The 21,264-nt window shown below is 39.4% G+C and overlaps 1 protein-coding gene across 8 annotated transcripts in view; it reads left to right on the forward strand.

Moving 5' to 3' along the window:
• NAV2 (neuron navigator 2) overlaps nucleotides 1–20,942 on the forward strand; it is a 241,580-nt gene extending 220,638 nt beyond the window's left edge. For all 8 annotated transcript variants that reach the window (XM_076343813.1, XM_076343814.1, XM_076343816.1 and 5 more), the window contains 12 exons: nucleotides 1,842–1,995; nucleotides 2,530–2,689; nucleotides 3,185–3,285; nucleotides 5,046–5,141; nucleotides 5,300–5,468; nucleotides 7,502–7,737; nucleotides 8,979–9,133; nucleotides 9,627–9,698; nucleotides 10,188–10,384; nucleotides 10,840–10,958; nucleotides 15,941–16,144; nucleotides 17,231–20,942. In XM_076343813.1, coding sequence (XP_076199928.1) covers nucleotides 1,842–1,995; nucleotides 2,530–2,689; nucleotides 3,185–3,285; nucleotides 5,046–5,141; nucleotides 5,300–5,468; nucleotides 7,502–7,737; nucleotides 8,979–9,133; nucleotides 9,627–9,698; nucleotides 10,188–10,384; nucleotides 10,840–10,958; nucleotides 15,941–16,144; nucleotides 17,231–17,356 — 1,789 coding nt within the window. In that variant the 3' untranslated portion in view covers nucleotides 17,357–20,942. The remainder of the gene's footprint in view (nucleotides 1–1,841; nucleotides 1,996–2,529; nucleotides 2,690–3,184; nucleotides 3,286–5,045; nucleotides 5,142–5,299; nucleotides 5,469–7,501; nucleotides 7,738–8,978; nucleotides 9,134–9,626; nucleotides 9,699–10,187; nucleotides 10,385–10,839; nucleotides 10,959–15,940; nucleotides 16,145–17,230) is intronic.
• The last annotated feature ends 322 nt before the right edge of the window (nucleotides 20,943–21,264 follow it).

Raw genomic sequence — 21,264 nt, forward strand, 5'->3', positions numbered from 1 at the left:
GGTTTAGCGATACAGCTGAACTCATCTAACGGCTTGTGCCTGATGAATGGAGATGATCCGCTCCTCGTTTCTTCTGCACCTCCCCAGCCACCAGTGCCTGGTCCTTCCCTTGCGCTGGCTCTGCTACTTCTTGGACAACTCCACTGAGCCAATGCACTTGCTAAATTATGTGAAAAGTAATTTGACAGAAACGTGAACAGTGTTTTCCCCAGGTTGCTGGCTTGGCTCAGCTCAGAGGTCTGATCAGACTGATGAGTGCTAGAGCTGGCATAAGCACGGGGGCGTGACAGCAGCACAGCCGGGAGCAAGCTGGGGAAGAGGAGTGAGAAACAAATGTGTCCTTTGGGTAGTAGCAAGCTATTGTATAGGCTCATCTATAGGACCAAACCATACCCTTCTGCTTGGGTGTGTATGAGAATGAGATGTAGACTTTAAAGTCAGGACTTCTGCTCTGCTGCTTAACTCATTTTATGCTCGTGGGAAGGTCACAGGCAATCTTGATGCTTCATTTTGGCCACCTGTGAAATAAAGTTAAGTCATTGCGTTACCACACTGTTTTGAGCCTAAACTCACATTTTAGAATGTGCTTGGAAAACTTTGTAAAACAGATTTTCTGTTAATTCTATCAGTAGCTTCGTCACTTGAGTAGGATAAATAAATACAGAAAGTTGTAAGAGGCAGTATTGTGAAACTTGATTACCAGACGGCCTTACGACGTTGTAGATGTCATGCAAAGCTTCCAGCCTGATTTCAGGTCAAATGCATTTGAGTGAGTACCCAAACTCAAAGTTTTGCCCATCACTTGCTTTCACATGAAGAGGTGAAAACAATAGCAATAGTTTCCAGCTGTGTAATAATGACGAACTGTTAGTAGCACAAGATAATCCCCCGTGAATTTTTTTTAGAGCTTCTCCAGTCTCTTGAGCCTAACTTGGTGGGTTTCTGGTGACTACAGCAAATTGTGCTTTAGAAATCTAATTTAGAAAATTGTCAAATGATGATCCCGTCTATCGTCAGTCAAAATGCTATGTGCATGCGTCTCATCTTGACGTGAAAGCCAAAAGGCTAAACAGGAGAAAAGAGTAAATATGCAAACTGAGGGAAGGCTAGAGCACAGGTAAAACTTGTGTATTTTGGCTTATTGGCTTTTTCGTGGGGAAAACATCTCTCATTAACCTGATTTAGGGAGAAACATTTTAAATGAAATCTCCCTCAAAGCATGCAGCTGCGTAGTTGATCTTTATATAGATACACTTATGAATGTGTTGAAATGTTACTCGCCCAGAATCTTTTTTTGTGGGAGGAGGGAAGAAAAACGCCACCAAAAACTTTTTAAGCATGAGTGCTTTAAAGCGAGCAGGAATTTATCACGCTTCAATAGGTGTAGAGTTCTAAAGCCCTCCAGAACAGTTCAGGGGAACCCAGCTGTGCACACCTGGTGAGCTTTAAATCTGTCTGTAAACTCATCAATCTCCAACCAACTGCTGTTACTGCCTGCACCCCCTTAATTTATTTAGATTTTGGCTTTAGAAGTTTTCCTTTATGGCAACTGCCATGAAAAAAATGAAGACTATCCAATAGTAGGTGACTTCCAGAATTCTGTTTCAGATGCTGATTAAAGAAAAGTAACCCTCAGACATATTTATTTCACTGGTCTTTAATGTTTCCATGACCTATTTATTACCTGATTTGTGGTATCACTAATCCAGTAAGCCAAAACTGTTGCCTGCTTCCTGCAGAACAAAAGGGTTTTTTCCTCCTTTACTAATAAACGATGGAGTAGCACTATCTGAAGAGTAACAAATGGTCTCGTTCAATGTCTATTTTTCAATCTTCTCCAGTATTTCTGAATGCACTGACAGTGAAGCTGAAACGGTCATGCAGTTACGAAATGAGCTAAGAGACAAGGAGATGAAGTTGACTGATATTCGTCTAGAAGCCCTTAGCTCCGCTCATCAGCTTGACCAGCTTCGGGAGGCGATGAACAGAATGCAGGTAAGAAATAACCACCCCAAATACTGCAGTCTATGTTGATGTGTTAAAGATTGGCCAACCTGCCACACAGGAAAGATCTGAAAGAAGGTAAATTTGAAGGTTTTGAATGCTTACTAAAAGTTATGTCTAGCTTTGTGCCAGCGTTAAACCTTGTACCTTCATTAAAAGTCAACTTGAACACATGAATTCTGCTGCCCTCAACGCTGCAGCTGTAACTGGTTCAACCCTAGAAACCAATGGGGAGATCATTTTGTTGACCGTCAGCAACCTCGTAAAATGTTCCCATGCGCTCTGCCTTAAAGTAGCTGCATTTCAGTGTTTAGTGAGTTCCCACATATTTATGTTTTCTAGGATACTTTGAAAAGTTTCATGGAGGGGATGTTGTAATAATTAAAATCATTAATTTATTAAAATTAAAATATTATGAAAATGGCATTTCTGCTAAAGTAGCATTTATTATTCAGTTACTTATGTTGCTCTCTTTTAAGTGTACGTCTTGACTGTGCCTTCTAACTCCTGACTTGTCTTTTCAAGAGTGAGATTGAAAAATTAAAAGCAGAAAATGATCGGCTGAAATCTGAAAACCACGGCAGCTGTAGCAGGGCTCAGTCTCAGGTTTCCATTTCATCCTCTCCAAGACATTCAGTGGGTCTCTCTCAACACAGTTTGAACCTCACGGAGTCAACCAGTCTCGGTGAGTTTAATGAGAAAGGCGGTGGGCAGGTTTTATCCTGCACTTGGAAGATTTGGTTTGGTTAGCCATGGAAAAATGAAAGCATGAAAATTATTAACAGTTGAGGTGTGGAAATATGTCAGGAGCTGGCATAAAGCCTTCTTTTAAAATGTCGTCATAGGTCTGCTACGCCCTAGATCAGAGTTGTCCAATTATGACCTCAGCTGTGAAGAGTCATGTTTAAAGCCATTTAATGATGCACGTTTGCCAGGGGATATATCATAGGAAGGAAAATACAGAGTAACTGACTAGTAATTTTCAATTGCCTTCACTTTTTAAGAGTGATACTGATATTTGGTAGAGAAGTCAGTAAACCTGGTTCTTACATTTTACCTCTGGGCATGTGAAGCCCAGATGTGTTGTGTTTGACTACAATAGACGTGTTGGCGTAAACCAGAATAGTCTTCAGTGTTATTAAGATACAGCTGTGAAGCTGTTGATGTTTTCTGTTCACAGACATGCTGTTAGATGACACTGGAGATGGCTCTGCCCGGAAAGAAGGAGGCAGGCACGTCAAAATAGTTGTCAACTTTCAGGATGAGATGAAATGGAAGGAGGTGAGTTATGTTTCATCCCCAGCTTTGAAATATATGTGACTTTGGAATGGGGCAGAGAATTCAAATCCAGTTTGGTTTGGAGGCTTTTATTTGCAGAAGATTTTTTAGAATTTTCTCTGCAGAATAGTTCATTGGTGTATCACTAGTGATAGCCAAGGCACTAAGCCCCCACTTCCTTGGAACTGCTGAGAGCCAACGCCGCCAGTTCAGGTTGTCTCATGGACTCACCTGCAATAGCTTTTTATTTTACAGTTTCTTGTTGGTGCCATCAGCACTGGCCATGAAGCATGTCGGTAACACAGGATTGCTAGACTAGACCCGTGTGTCAGCGGAATAGGTGATAACGTTACAATTTAACCCTTTCAGTAGTATCTCTGAAAACCAGGCCACTCTTTCGGCGTCAAGGAGGTTAGCAGACTAGTCTGCACCTTGGCATAGCATCTGTTTAAGACTGATATGTTAAAAGCTGCACAAAGCTCTTGGGCCTTTCTGTTAAACTGCAATAAAAATTTAACTAACAATGGAAACGATCCAGTGTGTAGATAGAAGGTGCACCGAAATGCTATAAGCACCGATATTCCGCAAGAACTTAATGGATCCAAACTGGGAGATCTTACCGTTCTAGTTCAAGTTGTCCTCTCTGGTACAAGTTTCCCATTTTGAATGACATCTTTCAGATGTTCTCTATTCTTGATTGAAATAATCCTAAATACCGGAATAAATTTCAGATGTTGTAAAATTGCAACGCACCTCATGTGGAATGCATGCATGAATGTACTACACAATCTTTACCAAGCACTGACCTTGCTATCTCACGTTATGAGTACCTGTAAAAGTGTATTTAAGAAATAGCTTGACGTCTTTTGTAAGGGGGGGGACAAAAATGTGAGTAATCAGAAATAAAGTTGACTCAGCAGATCTTTCCATTAAATACCAATTTTGCATTAATAAATTATAGCCCTGGATAAGCAAATTAACAGTAAAGCTATATCACTAATTCTGTTGGACTCCACTGTGCTCACAGTCAGTAAAGTTACCACGTGGAAATGATTCCTTACGTTTTAGTTGAACTTGAAGTCTTATGATAGAAATTAGTTTTTCTTCGATTAATGTTTCGCAGTGAGTGCAGCTATAGAAGAGTAGAAAAATGAGGTGCGTTATGGTTTTTTTAATCCGCCTTAGAAATCAGAAACAAAATTATCAACTGAAGTGCTGGGATATACCAAATATAACACACAAGTTGTTATATATACACCAATATAACTATATATACATATAACAATGTATAATTTCTATATATATATATATTTAGATTTCTATATCCATGGCAGCATTTCTAGAAGTAAATAGGTTAAACCTTGCAAATGCAACATATTTGATTGTGAAGTCACGGAAAAATGAACATGCTGTGAACTTTTCTGCCTAGAATTTTCCTAAGAGTCTTTCTGTCTTTTTGCTAAGCTATAATCCTCTCAGAGGTTTTTCAATTGTTCATGGATTGATTAATAAATACCATTTACTTAACATCAGTACCACTTAAGTATCCTTTAGTTTTGTGATTCCAATACTGTAGAAAATGCTCAGTAGAAAAGAAAGATTTCATATAGCATTCAGAATTCACCATATAGAGTGGTAAAGATGCACTATAATTAAAAAAAAGGGGGGGGGGGGGAAGCCAGCATTTTAATTACATTAAACAGACTTGTCTGATACAGTTAGGATTTATTTATTAACTTAAATTCACATTTCTATGCCTTTAGGATTCGAGGCCTCGCACCTTCCTCATAGGCTGCATCGGAGTCAGTGGCAAGACCAAATGGGACGTTCTGGATGGGGTTGTAAGACGATTGTTTAAGGTTAGTGAGTACAGTTTGCTGTGTGCTTGAATTCTCCTGTTCGATTTTGATGGTACCAAGCAATATTTAACTTGCTGTGATTATTACTGTTATAGCATAGAACAGAGTCACAGGGATTTCAGTGCTGCCTAACGTTTCGTGTCCCTTTTTCACCCTAGGAGTATATCATTCACGTGGATCCCGTGAGCCAGCTGGGACTGAATTCAGACAGTGTTCTGGGCTATAGCATTGGAGAAATCAAACGCACTAACAGTGCAGAGACACCTGAGCTGTTGCCCTGTGGCTATCTCGTTGGAGAAAACAACACTATTTCGGTTACCGTCAAAGGTAGTTACGCTTGACCTGTCTGTTGTATTTCTCAGTAATTACAGTTTTATCAAAGCTTGCTGTGTCAAGAAACTCAGAGGAGTAGAAACTTTTTATTGTTTCTTTTTCCCCGTCTCTGACTTTTATTTACTGGTCCTTCTATTTTCATTTGATAAAGACAGCACTTAGAGTATGCTAAGTCTATAAATTCAGCAAATTTTCACCCTGTAACAGTAGGAATAATTACACACACAGCAGTTTTCTCCACGTACCTTGAACTGATGCCTGGAGTTGTCCTGTAGAAGACATCGCAACACAAGGGACGTAGTGGAGTTGTTTGAGCAGCAGAGTACCTTCCAAATGAATAAAGCCTCAGAATTTCATTACCTCTTTATAACAGCTATAGTTGTTATTTCCTTCATGCAGAGTAAAAAAATTCTTGATTTAACTTGCTTGATTGGTCTCACTGAAGAGTCCCTCCTTAGACACCAGTAAGGAGGGATCCCAGAATTCATGGGACACCTTAAAATCTGGATTTTTTCAAAACGTATGGTTTTCAGAATTCTCATCGATTTCATTGTATCATACTGATAAGAATTTAGTGCTTATATTTCTCATATGGTTTCTCATTTGGTTTCTCAGGGAACCATTTTTATATGAAAACTATACTATGAAACTAGATTGGAGGGAAAAAATCCTCAACCGCTGCATTTTGAATGTACCTCAGTTTGCTCAAAGCTAGACCGGTGAAATCTCGAGCATAGATCTGCATACAGGCGGTAGAGTATTTGAGAGCATTGCCAAGCACTCTGCAGCTCAACTTTGAAATTTGACTGTGGCATTTGACTGAAAGTAGTTTGATTTTTGAATATTGCTGTAAAAAATCAATTGCCTTGGATAGCAAATCAGTGGGCAGGAGGATAAAATAAGCCATGAAAGATCTCAATTTACTGAGGCTTGATGTGAACCCAGGGTATTCTACTTACTTAGAATACATTGCCGATAGTAAATCCCGACGGAAATGTTGCTTAAGGTCTAGCCGTACCTGTAAAGCTGCAATCTGATTTTATATTTAACTTGCATTGGCTTGACTTGTACTTTGAAGGTTCATATGTGATAACAGTTTTCAATAACATAGAAATGTATTTAATCAATTTATGGAAAATCACTTACATATACCTTTGAGATATAAAGCTGCCTATATAAATATTTAATATTCCAAATAACCGTTGAGGTGCAAACATTTCTGTGTGTGATCTGCCAACTTCCCTTTCTGCTGTTTATTTTGAAGCACTGTGTATTTTCCCCGAGCCAGTTCTGCCTAAAGTGACTGCTGACATTGCGTAAATGCTTATCAGTAGGAGTTTTATGTTAGAAGAGATAACTATCAGCATACAGAGAAGGAGTTTAATTACAAGCATTTGGGAAAGTAGGGGGAGTTGATGATAGCTGGGGTTTTTGTGTCTAGTGATTCAAAAGTAAACCGGTAAATTCTGGATGAATGCGTACGGTACATGGCAAAATACTGCAAAATGGATGGTTTGTGTGTGAAAAATGTGGCCTGGAATTATTTGTACGGCACCTTTCGTAGGGCCTTGGACACTGTAGGATGCAGCTGAGTACTCTGAACACTGGGAGAGCTGAAGGAGGATCCAGGCTAAGCCCATAGGTCACTTCTGCACTTGTTTTACCAGCTTTATATGTGCTCCTCTCGACCATGGGGGATACCAGAGTGGGGAAGGGATTTATATCTGAATTGAGAAACAGCTTGGTCAGGTCAGATCTAAATCTGTTGTTTCTGTTATTTTGGGGTTTTCTTCTACTATCACTGGGCCCAGGTACACTCACAAAATCACATTTTTCAGTTGTACGGTTTGACTATCTAGTCATTTCAAATAATCTTGATTTGTTCAAACTCCACTAACGGGATTGCTTTGCAGCACTACAACTACAATACTACAACTACATACAACTAAGTTGTAATTACCTAAAAATGCAGGTCGTTTGGATAAAAATTGGGAATCCCTCAAATGAGGTATCTTTTCCTGTTGCAGGTATCTGTGAGAACAGTTTGGACGGTCTGGTGTTTGAATCGTTGATCCCAAAGCCTATACTGCAGCGTTATGTCTCTCTCCTGATGGAACATAGACGGATTATCTTATCTGGCCCCAGTGGCACTGGTAAAACATACCTAGCAAACCGTCTGTCTGAGTATATGGTCCTTAGAGAGGGCAGGGAGTTGGCCGATGGCATTATTGCAACCTTCAATGTGGACCATAAATCCAGTAAGGTGAGGAAACAGAAATCATCCTTGCACAATGAATGCTACCATATATGAAAAATGAGAGACTCCTCCTTTATTAACCCATCAAAAGCTGATTTTAAACTTATGTTTCTTTTTAAAGCGTTACGTTAATCCTGAAGGGAGTAATATTTAATATTTTCAGAGCTGCAGATTCACCTGATTATGGGCCTGAAATAGCAGGCTTCCAGGTGTATATTTAAACCCTTAAAGGTGTCATGATTTTCAAGTGGTTAGGAGCCTGAGAATTGCTGAGAAAGTGAAACACCTGCATAAAATTCCCAGCGACTTAAGCAGTCCCTATTGCATGTGGGCATTTTCCCAAAAACCCTCAAATGCATCTCTAGGCTGTCAAGAGTTTCTGCAGCTGCAAATATCAGCAGTTCTAATCTGCATATACTGGGTTTGGAGTGACTGTTGTCCAGACACATTCCTGCGCCGGTAAGGCATGTCTCTGCTTTTTTATGTGCTGCTGGTTTTGCTGAATATACCTCCAGTGAACGTCTAGATTAAAGAAGGGGAAAGGAAAAAAAAAAAGCTGTATATTTGATGGCCTTAGGCACATTTTCCTCTGGAGGAAAGGGATGGTTGAAATTGTGGTTGTAGGCCACTGGTATAATTTGAGACATGCTGTGGAATAAATGCTTTAAAGCTGCTGAGAGTGTTTCAACCACACCCAGTCACCTGGCAGCAGCCCCGCAAGCTCATTCTTCTTTCACGGCGTTACTGAAGGCATCCGAATTTGGCCTCTGCCGAGGGGTGCTTTATTCCAGATTAGTTTTATTGGCTGTATTTTGATAGACACACAGTTGCAAGCAGATACAACAAACCTAGCTGGGATGCAAAGTTTGGTTTGGTGTATGGAGAGTTGAACAAGTTCCTGAAAAGAGAGAAGAATACATTTCAGACCTCTGAGTGTCAGATTAGGACAGCATGAATGAAAAAACACAAACCAAACAAGAACATCTTACCCCGCTTTAGGCCCTTACCTCACACAGGATTTCTGATACAGTCTTTGAATCTTCAGCATAACCTACAAAAGAGAAAGAAACCCATATTCTTCCGTTTTCTCATGGAAAATATGTGCATTTGTAAGATGGCAGGCTCTTTTGCTTTAGATTTCATGACAACGCTAGTAGCTTATTTATCTTAACTGGATTTTCAAGGAATATGATGAAAACTTTTTTTTTTTTTTTGTCCTTTTTCTTTTCTTTATATATGCTTTGCAGGAACTCCGCCAATACCTGTCCAACCTAGCAGACCAGTGTAACAGTGAAAATAACGCTGTGGATATGCCTCTTGTAATCATTTTGGATAATCTGCATCATGTTAGCTCCCTAGGAGAGATCTTTAATGGACTTCTAAACTGCAAGTACCACAAATGGTAAAGAAATAATATCGGAACACATTCCAAATTTCAATACTGCCGTCAGACCACTGCCGTTGCAAAATGTGATCACAAAACCAAACTCTAGATTAATTTGGTAAAGTGGACTGAGATGGCCAGGCCGTCCATATTATGGACAGCACTTCAGAGGTTTTTTACTTCATAAAATGATCAATTCCTCTGAAATCAGTAATCAAAAAGTAGTAGAGGCTTCGGGTAATTTGCATTCACTTCATGCAGTAGATCTTCAATACTAAACCCCCAGTTTTAGTGAAAGTTCCTGCTTTGAGATTTCTGTTTTGTTTTCAGAATTTGATGTTCCCAGAAGTCAGATTCTCAGTAGAGAATTTGGTTATAAGTAACTACAAAACCCTTCTTTGACAAGAGAGGTTTGAATAACCTTGTTTAATGTTGAGATCTTACTAAAAAGTTGTTTTTCAAAATTTACAAGTATGATTTGCTTGATTTTTATTTTTTATTTTTTTAATAGTCCATATATTATTGGCACAATGAACCAAGCCACCTCCTCAACACCTAATCTTCAGCTTCACCATAATTTCAGGTACTGTTTATTCATGTTTTTTATTTATGTTTGTGGGCTGGCAAAGGAGTAATGGCTACTGAGTCATCTGAAATTGTTCTTATCAGCTGAAATAGCAAACTGAGGGAGAAATACCATTCCCTACTAGTTGCTGCCCTAACATGTCCAGCTTTGTTATGATGCTGTTACTAAAGTGTTATGAACTGTGGTTCATAAAACCTTTCCTTTTCAGAGGATTGTTAAGATATTTGATCCTCTAACAAATTTTATATAAGATAATAGGCAAAGCAGATACTGAATGAGAAATAAGCTGAAACAATGCACAATACAAATTGTTTCATCTAGTGAATGCATCGTTCCAAAATAATTTTTGCTAAGAAACTATGTGACTGGGGTAACCCATTTTGACCATGATAATCATCTAGAAATAATAAAAGAAATTTAGCCCAGAATAGGTATGTTCAGTAGCATGAAAGAGAAATAATGGACATTTCTGCCGTTCTGCCTTAGATGGGTGCTATGTGCTAACCACACTGAGCCGGTCAAAGGCTTTCTTGGCCGTTTCTTGAGAAGAAAACTAATTGAAACAGAGATCAGTGGCAGGATGAGAAATGCAGAGCTGGTTAAAATTATTGATTGGATTCCCAAGGTCTGGCAACATCTGAACAAATTCTTGGAGGCTCACAGCTCCTCTGATGTTACTATTGGTAAGTGCTCTGCCCATATGCCCAGGCATGTATAAATGTATGTATTTTATTCCCTTGTGTATCGGGTGCATCCTTGTACGTTTCCTTGTGCTATATCAGGTAAAAAAGGTTTCTTTAAAACCCTACTTTTAGGTGGCAGCGTACTCTGAGGCAAACTGTACGAGAAGTTTCTAAACTTTTTTTTTTTTACTTTTTCTAAGAAAAAAGGACTTCTTTCTAAGTCCTGGATACAAACTGTGTTATGAAATTTGGTTAATTGCTCTCACCTTGAAGGCTATAGTTTTTCAAGTCAATTCAGAGGATTTTTGAGCTCTCGGGAAGAGCAATTCACCAGGTAGCTACTTACGTTCTCTCATCCTTGGCTGCTTTCTCCAGAGAACTGGAAGTTGTTTGATCCTGTTTTGAGGCGTATCATGATCATGATTTGAGTGTAATACCTGAATTTCCCTTTCCAGGTCCACGGCTCTTCCTCTCCTGTCCGATAGATGTAGATGGTTCTAGAGTTTGGTTTACTGACCTGTGGAACTACTCCATCATCCCCTATCTTCTGGAGGCAGTTAGAGAAGGGCTACAGGTGAGCAGGCAAAAGTGAAAAATCATAGGTCTTGAATGGTATCTATTCAAAAGGCAACACAGCATCGGACAAAACTGAATAATGGCAACATTTTCTCTAGATACACCTTTGCACACTGAATACCTGCATGTCTGTGAAAATGTAGCCTAAATTGTCATTAATTTCAGGCAGAATTATTCTCATCAAACGATTTTGAAATACAGAGTGGAAGCACTAGAAGTCCAGATGAGATTTTTTTTTTTAAAGGTGTTTAGATGCCAAACTACTGATGTTTTCAGTGGGGGGAGTTAGGCACCCAAGTATCTTTCAATAATCTGTTCCAGAAGCACACCTTAAAACTGTACCGTGCCTCTGAAAAACGTGTTTGTGGTCATTAACTTTGTTATGCAGGATTTTCCTTTGTAAATCAAATCTTTCAACAGAGGAGGAACAAAGCTGAGTATGCGAGAGGAACATACTAATGAGTGACAGGATCAGTATCAGTGACATTTTGATTACTTCTCAGTCTACAGGATGAAATTTTTAGTAGATTCCTTCATAATTCTTTCAGAGGCCATAGTGAAATAATCATTGATTGCCTGTAGTTAGCAACTGATTCATACTCTAGCAATTTGGATAGTTTTAAGCGTTACCACAGAATTCTTAGCGTCTCCACGACAATAAAGCACGTTGGAATCAGGAGGAGGGTTCAACAGAGGATTGCTGTTGACTTGCCATGCAACTATGGAAAAAATGACCTTTTTTTATTCTTCAGTCCTCTGTTCACAGAATAAGCATGGCAGCACAAGATTTAAAAAGACATTTTTGGAGGTAGTATAATAGAATATCAGTAAATTCTGGGCATTGCATGCATGAAAGCTAAACATGAGATCACACATACAGAAATAAAAAGGTGGATCACAGTGAGAGTCTAGAAGACTGAAAAAGGGCTAAAGGTAGATGGAATAATAAGAAATTATGGCAGTGCATTGGGAGCTTGTGTTTTGGTAAAAGGACAAATGCCACTTTGAGGGCATAAGCTATAATTACATCTGATAGAGACAGGAAGAGAATAGTACTTCTGTATGTAAAAAGACTTACTAGAAAGATAAAGTGGAAAGGGTTCAGAAAAAAGCAGTGGGTATCATTAAGATACGGGAAGCATTATTCAATGAGAGATGAGAAGCTCAAACTATTCAGTTTATTCAAAAGGAAGCTAAAATATTACTTGGTCTGTGGGAGTCTTCTGTTTTAGTCTTGCAGGGAAAAAAGTCTAGTGGATGTTTGACAAGTCTGGGCTAGAAGAATTCAAACTATAAGCAAGACATGGCTTGTTGTTAGTAAGAATAATTCACAGTTATGAAATTTTACTTACAGAAGTAATAGGTTCTCCATCACATATGTCTCTGGGTCTGAAGTCTTTCTGAAACATGAAATAACTCCAAGTACGAGCTCATGGAGAACCAGTTGTGTTGCAGAATGGTTCCTTCACGTTTGTGAAAAAGTTCTCTCCATTCTGCTGCTGCTTAGGGCTCACCATTGCAGTGTTTGTCAGGATGCCTTGCCATTAAGATATGTTAAAAAAGTGTGAAAGATTTCTTTGGGAAGATACTGGGGTTTTGGTTTGATTTGCTTGTTTGTTACGTTTCTTTTCTGTGCAGTACCCTTTCTGTAGTAGAGGTTCAGCTCTCGTCTGCATGGGAGTACTCTGCAGAGAATGGAGAAATCATGAAGATGCACCAGTCTGAGTACTTGAAGAAGTACTAAAAAAAAAAAAAAAAAAAGGGATTTTACATTGTCCAGTTAACAACCACCTTGGGTTTCATTTGCTGTCTATACAGCAGAGATTTGTAGGTATTAACCGAGAGCGAGAGAAGACAACCCTGTCATAGAAAACAGCTTTTACTAATGGCTCCTTACAATTCTATGAAATACATGAAGAATTCATGTATTTGTGCAAACTGTGTTTGCCTTTTGAAATTTGTCAGTGCCTGGAGACCTCATTTTCTTTGAGACGATTGTGTTAAGCTCTTAGTGAGGAACATGATAGGTCCTAAAGTACAACACACAGAGAGGAACCTTGCTAGAAATAGAACAGGAGAACCATTTTACATAAAACTTCCTATAAAGGAAGGTAATGGGAGCCAGTAATCTTTGTGACCTAAAACAAGCGACAAGAGAGCGTGTGACTTTGTTTCCTCCTGGAAAGGAGAAAGCTGATCCTCACAGTGATGCTTGGGCTCCTTGTACTGTGTTTTGAAGCTCTCCTATCGGCTGATCAGTAGGTGTGGAAAGCATTGAAAAAATAGTAATAGAAATGAAGAGAAAGAACAACACTTAGTAAAACCATCTTTTTCCTTGCTTGTTTTGTTTGCTTGCCTGATATCTGCATCTTTGCTTAGGTTATTCGAATGGCTTGCATCCCAAATATAAGGATTCCAGTTTCTCACTTTGTGCTGTAGATTCTGTATCCGCTTCAGTCCCATTGCCCCAAATTCCGCTAATTCATTTCCATTTAAATAATTTCTCAATTTACGCTAGAATTTCTCTTTTGTTGAGTCTGTGGATAAGTATAAGACCTCAGTACTTGAAGAGTAGCCGGAGTTGTGCTAATTAACATGCTAATGCTAGAAATGTCTGTTTCATTTTGGGGATATGTTCTGTCCCCCACATCCACAAAGGCTCCTCCGAGAACACATCTTCTGTCACGAAATTGCCTGCCAGAAAGGAAGGGTGGACTGCTGATTTCACTCTGATCTCTGTGGATCTAAACTGAGCTATTTTTATATATCTGTTTCTCATTTGGAGAACTATTTTGGGTCAAAGACAAGTGAGCCAAATGGATCCTTACAATAATTGCTCCCATTGGAGCTGAGTTTTTTTGTTCTTCAAAACAGGGATGTGAAAATTAGGGGGTTATATAAAACCCCAGTCCTTCCTGCTTGGTGTATCGATACAGAATGCAGCACCAGCAAAAAGAGGACCCAAAATCCCTGCGGCTTCCTGCCACCGTCACTCGTACGCCAGTCATTTCCCTGTGGTGCTTTGTGAAGCAACCTGTTAGATTCTTGCCCCCGTAATTGCTCTCTAGAAAAGGTACACGTGAAAGGGATGGACAGAACTGGTTGCTGTGGAAGGGAACAGTGAGTTAGTCTTTCGGTCTCTCATCTGCTGAAGATATGTGATGATTTCATATCTCAAAATGGGAATTTTACTTATTAGCTAATTTTCAGAAATGAGCTAGAATCCACATGGACTTTCTAGGTGGCAAGGACATGTGAAAAATATAAAATCCTCTCCACTTAGCAACTGGCATGTATTGCTGTAAATTCAAGAACAAGATTAAAATCAGAGATCTGGGTTACCACAGCTTGAAGACATTATGCTGGGAAAATAATATAGTATAGTATTTGGGTTGTGGAAGAGGCTGTGTTTAAGATTGCCTAGCACCATCTGCTGGGCACCTCTGCTCTGGGCTGGGACTCGCTCAGTTCTGCTTCAGAATAAAGCAGATGTTGGTATTTAGAGCCATTTAATACTTTGTGATTTGTGCATGGCATTTGGCTGTCATCTAGGACAAAGCTTGCATTCACATCTATGTTTCACTTAAATTTAAGTTTCTTGTAACCGCTACAGGGAGGCTCTAGTAGAATCAAGGACTTCATTCGGTGTGTGTAAATTAACACAGCCAAATTTTCAAAGAAAGGGATAGGCTGTGAACTACCTGACATCATTTAGAATGGAAGCCGTTGTTATTTCGTAATATTGCCGAGGAATGTCTGTCACAGTGCCATTCTGACAGCACTTGCCTGACGGGTACCTGCAGAAACACTCTGCTGCCATGCAGGAAGATCAGATTTGGGTTCATTAACCATGTATCTAGATGAAGTCACTCTTTTGCGGTCTGTTTGGATGCAGCATTTTGGGGACCTGGTTGCACTGGAAGCAGTTGTTTGCTTCTGTAGTGCAAGAATGTTCCAGGGACTTCTGGTAAAGTGAAGAACAGCACTTAAAAGCTCAAAGGTTTGCTCTAACTGTTTGGCAGTGGGGAGTATAACAAAACGGGTGTGTGCAAAAAAATCACAAAAAACCCAGGAATAAATAGCTATGAGGAAAGTGAGATAGTCTTAGATCCGTTAGAAAGCTGATGAATTTCTTTGTTAGACCACTGCTTTTCCCCCTGTGCGTTGTGCAGCAAAGGGAGAGTTCTCTGAATTCAAGTGACAAAATGCCAGTGACGAACTCCAGTTGCTGAAGGATGTTTAGGCTGAAATTTGTTAAGCAGAAGTAAACATCTTAAAGTCACTTGAAGTTGTATTTATGCTTTTGAAAGTCATATGGCATTAAAATGAATTTATTATCTAATTAAGGCAAACTTAACAAGAAGAATACGTTGGGATTCAGTAACACAGTCTGTTCAAAACAGAAAAAGTTTTTGAAATAGAGCTTGCTTACTTGAAATAGGAACATGAACATAGCCAAATCCTGCTGGCGCTTCTTCTTGGTTGAGTACAAAGAAATTCCCCTGACTTGAAAACCTTTTGCTATGACATCCATCATTATTGCCTGATGACAGGTCTCACGTTTCCTCCTATGCATTCCACTGACGGCGGTTTCACGATGACAGCAAAGGCAGATAAGGCAGCTGCTGGTGCGATCCAGGTGTCAACATTGACGGCTTCTTTTGTGCATCGGCTTTAATATTTAAGTTAACTTTATTGAGTGAGGTTATTTTCAGGTCTCCCTTTCTTCAGCTGGTGCCAACAGAAGGGCACTTCGGTCTCAAAAGAGGTGGTCAGCCTCTTCCACATCAGTTGCCATTAAAAGTAGCTAAAACTTTGTATGTCATTAGCGTAAGGGAAATCTCATTAGGTTTTTTCTCAGCCCTGCTTGCAAGTGTTTTCTGCAATCCAAGACTCATGGCACATTCATTTTGGTTAGGTAGGCACTGAATGAAACGGCAGACTAGTAAGAATGTTTTACACGTTTTTATGCTTTTCCAGTTGTATGGGAGGAGAGCGCCCTGGGAGGATCCTGCCAAATGGGTAATGGACACCTACCCCTGGGCGGCCACCCCACAGCACCATGAGTGGCCTCCTCTGCTACAGCTGCGGCCTGAAGACGTGGGCTTTGACGGCTACTCGATGTCACGGGAAGGCTCGACCAGCAAACAAGTTCCAGTGAGCGATGCTGAAGGAGATCCTTTGGTAAGCTCTCAGTTTTGAAACGGCAGAACTGCTTCGTTTCCCTTGTTTCTAGGGATTAGAAGCAGGAGTAAAAAAAGTAAAGGACAGCTGAGGAGTGATGAAAAGTTTTAGAATGAGAAGGCAATGTTTCTGGAGAAGTCATCAAGTCAGCTCGGGGAATGCATTTGCACAGAAAGCCCGTACAGTTTTGCAAGAAACAGCAGCAGAAGTTTTTCAGATTCATTTGTTGAGGATGTTTTGAGGCTAAGTACAATAAACTTAATTTCTACACTGTGGAATTAAATATGTGATCTTGTTACACACACTCAAATAACACAGTGGAACCATTTCATTTAGCCTGTTTTGCCACAATCACAGAATCACAGGCTTGTTGCTTTACTTCACGTGGCTTTTAGAGCTGTATTCTTGACACCAAGTGAAAACTGAGATTTTCAAAGAATATATGAACTAATAGTCTCTGACTGGTGTCTAATTTATGAACCAGAAATACCACACAAGCATATAGGGAAATGTTAACATGTATTTGTATAGAATGTATAAATTGAGCTTGAAGGTAACACTAGATACCCATTTTCTTCCAATGGGAAACAGTTGCTGAAGCTGCTGTGCAAACTGAATGCCCTGAAGCTGTTCTGTTGAGGTCTACATTTTTGTGGACAGTTGGGAGTATAGAATGTGTATTACAGTTTTTACTAGCTCATACACAAATACACGAATATCAAGCTAGATACTAGGACATTCGGATTTGCCTCTTCTGACTGACCTGTCCGTATTTCCATGGGTCAGAGGAAGAGAGGGGTAGGATGCTTGCAGAATCCTGTCGAGTACGGCTGTGGACTAATCCCTTCAATCTTCTCATTTTCACCTTTACTGGAAAAGCATACTTTTTACGACTAACTTGCATGCTGCCATAATATGATTTACAGTTAATTTCTCTTTTCAGAGACTCAGTATTAATTACCCTGCTTGTTTCTTCCTTTCCTTTGTTACCCACTGGCAAAGTGAATGCCACCGTAGCTTTCGTATGGAGTTGATATTCTTTCTACCTCAGAATACAAATAATCGTGAACTTCTGTGCCTTTGCAGATGAACATGCTAATGAGACTGCAAGAAGCAGCCAACTACTCAAGTCCCCAGAGTTACGACAGTGACTCTAACAGCAACAGCCATCATGATGACATCCTCGATTCGTCTCTGGAGTCGACATTGTGATCCTCCTCAGACAGAAATAGGTGGTTTCCATTATTGCTCTCCCACTTGGCAAGAACCCTGATCACAGACTCATGAAAAGAACACGTTCCTGGGCTGGGCTGGGATCTCAGTATTAGAGCTGCATGAACAACAGGACACTTGGAGTCAGTCTTGAACCTGGGTGCAGGCAACCCAAGCAACCTTTGTATTGTTTTTCTTTTGACGATGATGAGAACTGCACTATTCCTTTGTTTTCTTTTGTTTAGTTGCTGTAAGCTCTCATGCCTAAGATACTGAAGATGTTAAAAATAATCATCATTACTAAAAGTTGAAGGGGCGGGGGGGGGAACTTCACAGCTATGAAGCAAACAGCTTTGTGCCATGTACTGTCCAGAAGGAGAGGGGAGAGGAAATTTTTGCCTATGCTGCTTCTGACCAAACGCATTTAGGTGAGGGCTGGACTTTTACCAATCAGCTTTGCGGATTAAACTCAGCTTCATATAGTTCTGGTGCTATAACAATATCGCTTGCCTTGGTAATAATACTCAATAAAGGCAAAGCTGCAAAACAGGGAAGTTTGAATAAATATTAAAAAAGAGGAAAAGAAAAAAAAAAAAAAAAGAAAAAGCGCTGCTCCCCTTGCCAGTCTGAGACCTTGGCTTTCTTTCATTGTGTGTTTATAAAGATATATATATAAATAGGAATATATAAATATATATATACAGTCTGAACAAATCAGGTTTTTTCAAACACTGTGTAACAATCAATCCTACTACAAGTGAAAGATCAGGTAGCCCTTTGCTAGTCAGGGCCTGATTCTCTTCCCACTTACATCCACGTAAGCAACTCGGTTGACTTCGGTGGCATTACACCCGATTTATTTACACCGATGAGAGTGAGTTTCCCTCCTCCGCAGAAGTCAGCAAAAGGGCCATGCCCCGTGAAGTCCTACAGCTCCAAAGGACCTTCGGCAGTGCACAGGTGTTGTGAGCCCTGTACACGGAGGTGAGCTACACCCCTGACAAAGGGGTTAATCAGACTTTCCGTTTTGAATTCTTGCCATGAAATGTTACAGCTGTTTTCTAAAAACTTTGTGTTTTGTTCAGAGTTTTTGTTCCAATCAGCACAACCATAAATGGGTTAATTAAAACTCAGCTCTGTGACAGTTCCAGCGCTACTCTGGTGACAACATTTACTTCCATGATTTTTCTTTTTAATTGGGGGGGGGGGAAGTATTTTAGCAGTATTCAGGTCTGGAAAAAAAGGAGGGAAGGTACTGCGTCTTTTAAGTTTAGCTGGGCCATGCTTTTGAGTCTTGGCAGAGCTGTGAACCTGGTTTTATTTCTCCTCCTCTCTGAACGCACACACCTACGCTACCAGTGTTAAGGCTTGTACTTCTGTTGGGGAACAAGAACACCTCCCAGAGAATTGCACTTTCCTTTTTACGGAAGCAAATGCTTACACCACCATCTCCACAACGTCAGCTGTACCTCAGCAAAAGCGTCACTCCTCAATATTGATTCGTACTAGCCTTTCCAGCTATCTTTTGGTGCTGACTTTTAAAGCGATGCCTTATTTTGTACTAATTGTGTTTGATTAAATTAGTGCTGTATATTATGGGATTTTATTTAAAGAAACAGGGCTAAAGTCATCTCTCGGAATATCATAAGTTGCTGTGAATATTGTTTGTATGAGATACTAGAATTTGTTTAAATGTGACAAAAAAAGGAGGGAAATGAGATAACTTTTCAGGTTCATATCAATCCGCAGCTAATAAATCACTGAAGAGCTGTTTTATCCATGCAGGAGGAAAAAGAAAAAGCTTTTCAACTATAATAAATGCTGTCATTAATAAATTACAGGAATATGCTGGTTTTTCAATGTACAGAAAAAAACTTACTACAAACACTTTTTTAAGAGCTTGTGGGTTTAAAGTAATATAACAGACAAGTTCATGCTTCTGTGACTCAGCTCTAAGAGGATCGTTTTATTATACCTCATGACTTTCTGTAACATAACTGTACTTTGTCTTACTGAGCTGGTCTTGAATCTGCTCCTGTTACAACTTTTAAGTGCTGATGACTTTTTTTTTTTTTAAAGAAAAATATTGTAAAAGAAAAATTTAAATATTTTAATGATGGGGGGGGAAGAGCTTGGTGGTGTTACTGTTTAAACCGTATGAACTCTATTTCATTATTTCACTGAATGGAATACCAGGGGTTACTCAGCCATGTTCCTAATCCAGTTCTTGGTACTGTAAAAATGGGATAAATCTGTATGGAATCAAATACATAGCATGCTGATGATGAGTTTGAGAGAGGTTAATTTTTCCAGTAGTCTTGACAATTATGCTTCCCAGCACTGACTTCACCTGCTACTACTGTGAATTTTGGTACCTAATCCCCCAACTGAATCCATGCAGATAGAGCATGTGCCTGTAAAAAAACCCAGTTGCAGGGCTAGGGCTTTAAACGGACTTAATATCCTAGAAAATTTCTCAGTTAACCTTTAACTGACTGCTATAAGACATGATTAAAATGGTGTTTTATTTGTGGGGAACGGGGTATTTTTTTTCCCTCATGTTTAATCCTGTGCTTAAGCTCAGGAAGAAATTTCTGTTATCTCTTATTTTTTATTGACACTACCTTGGATTACAGTGAGAGAGGCAATTTTGAGTAGGCTAGGCATTCAAGCATCACAATATTCAGTGTCTTTTCTGAAACTTCGGGAAGCAGGGTGACCTGTTGCGCACACGTCTTAGTTTTTATCAAGACTTTTCATAGATTAAGTCTTTCTTTAAGTGACTTTGTTCTCATTTAAGGCTTTTTCAAAATGCTTCCTTTTTTTTTTTTTGCCTTTTTTTCCTTACAAAGTTGGCTTGTTTAAAAAAAAAATCAAGAAGAAAGAAATGCAAGATTCTATGCAACATTCATGTTGAGTTATAAATTGAAAGTATAAACCATTTTCTTTCCTTCAGAACTGCCAAGAATGATACAGGCCATAAATGAGATGTGGTTTATTTGGGGAAGGGGAGGGAGGGGGTTGGTTAGCCTTTTTGTACATTTTGGAAGAAGCAAACTGATATTTCATTGTTGATGCTTAACTTCGATATTATGTGTATGAAATCTTTGTCTAAATGTGGCAATTTTCTTTCAAGAAAAAAATACAAAAACAAAGCAAAAAAATCTTTCTTTGTCGATATTAAATGGAAGGTTGCTGTTTTGATCTAGTCGTTTCCAGTGGAACAGTTTATGAAATATGTTCTATAAGATGTACATTTTTTCATTGTAACATAGAAATGTAAATATTTGATTAAAAGTGCTGCATTTTGATGAATTTTTTCTAGCCATTTTTAAAGAGAAAAACTAGGAATTGAGTATTTTGTGTACGTTTATGATGTTTTCCATTTGCTCCTCTCCCTATTTAATTTTCAGTTCTCATTTAGGATTGGAATTTGTGAATGGTCTGTTTGAGATCATGCCTCCCCTTTCTCACCCTCCCCGTTTCTCCCCCTTCCCCACCCCCTGTGTCATGGAGAATAAAGCTGATGATTGTACCAGTCTTAAATTATTCATGATTCAATAAAATTGATGCTTATTTATTCAGATCTGTGGCTTCCCAGAACTTTTTGTCCCTTCTTAATCAACAGTTTCTGTTTTTTTCTTTGAAGGTTGTGGGGTTCAGTTCTTGTTTTTATTGGCTTCTTATAAGTACTTGTGAAAAGATGCCAACAGCCCTTACCCACATCCAGGAGGCAATTTAGCAGAGGGACTACACCGATACGGTTCTCTCCCGTAGCTAATGTTTGCACACAGTATCCATCAAGATCTGCTCAAGACAAGACTGGCCTATCCGTTTAGGGTGTCTCTGCATAAAGCTGACAGTCATACGTGGCCAGCAGGCTGGATGTACCCTGATACCAGCTGGTG

Source organism: Aptenodytes patagonicus, chromosome 7 (genome assembly GCF_965638725.1).
Source record: "Aptenodytes patagonicus chromosome 7, bAptPat1.pri.cur, whole genome shotgun sequence".
Classification (NCBI taxonomy): Eukaryota; Metazoa; Chordata; class Aves; order Sphenisciformes; family Spheniscidae; genus Aptenodytes; species Aptenodytes patagonicus.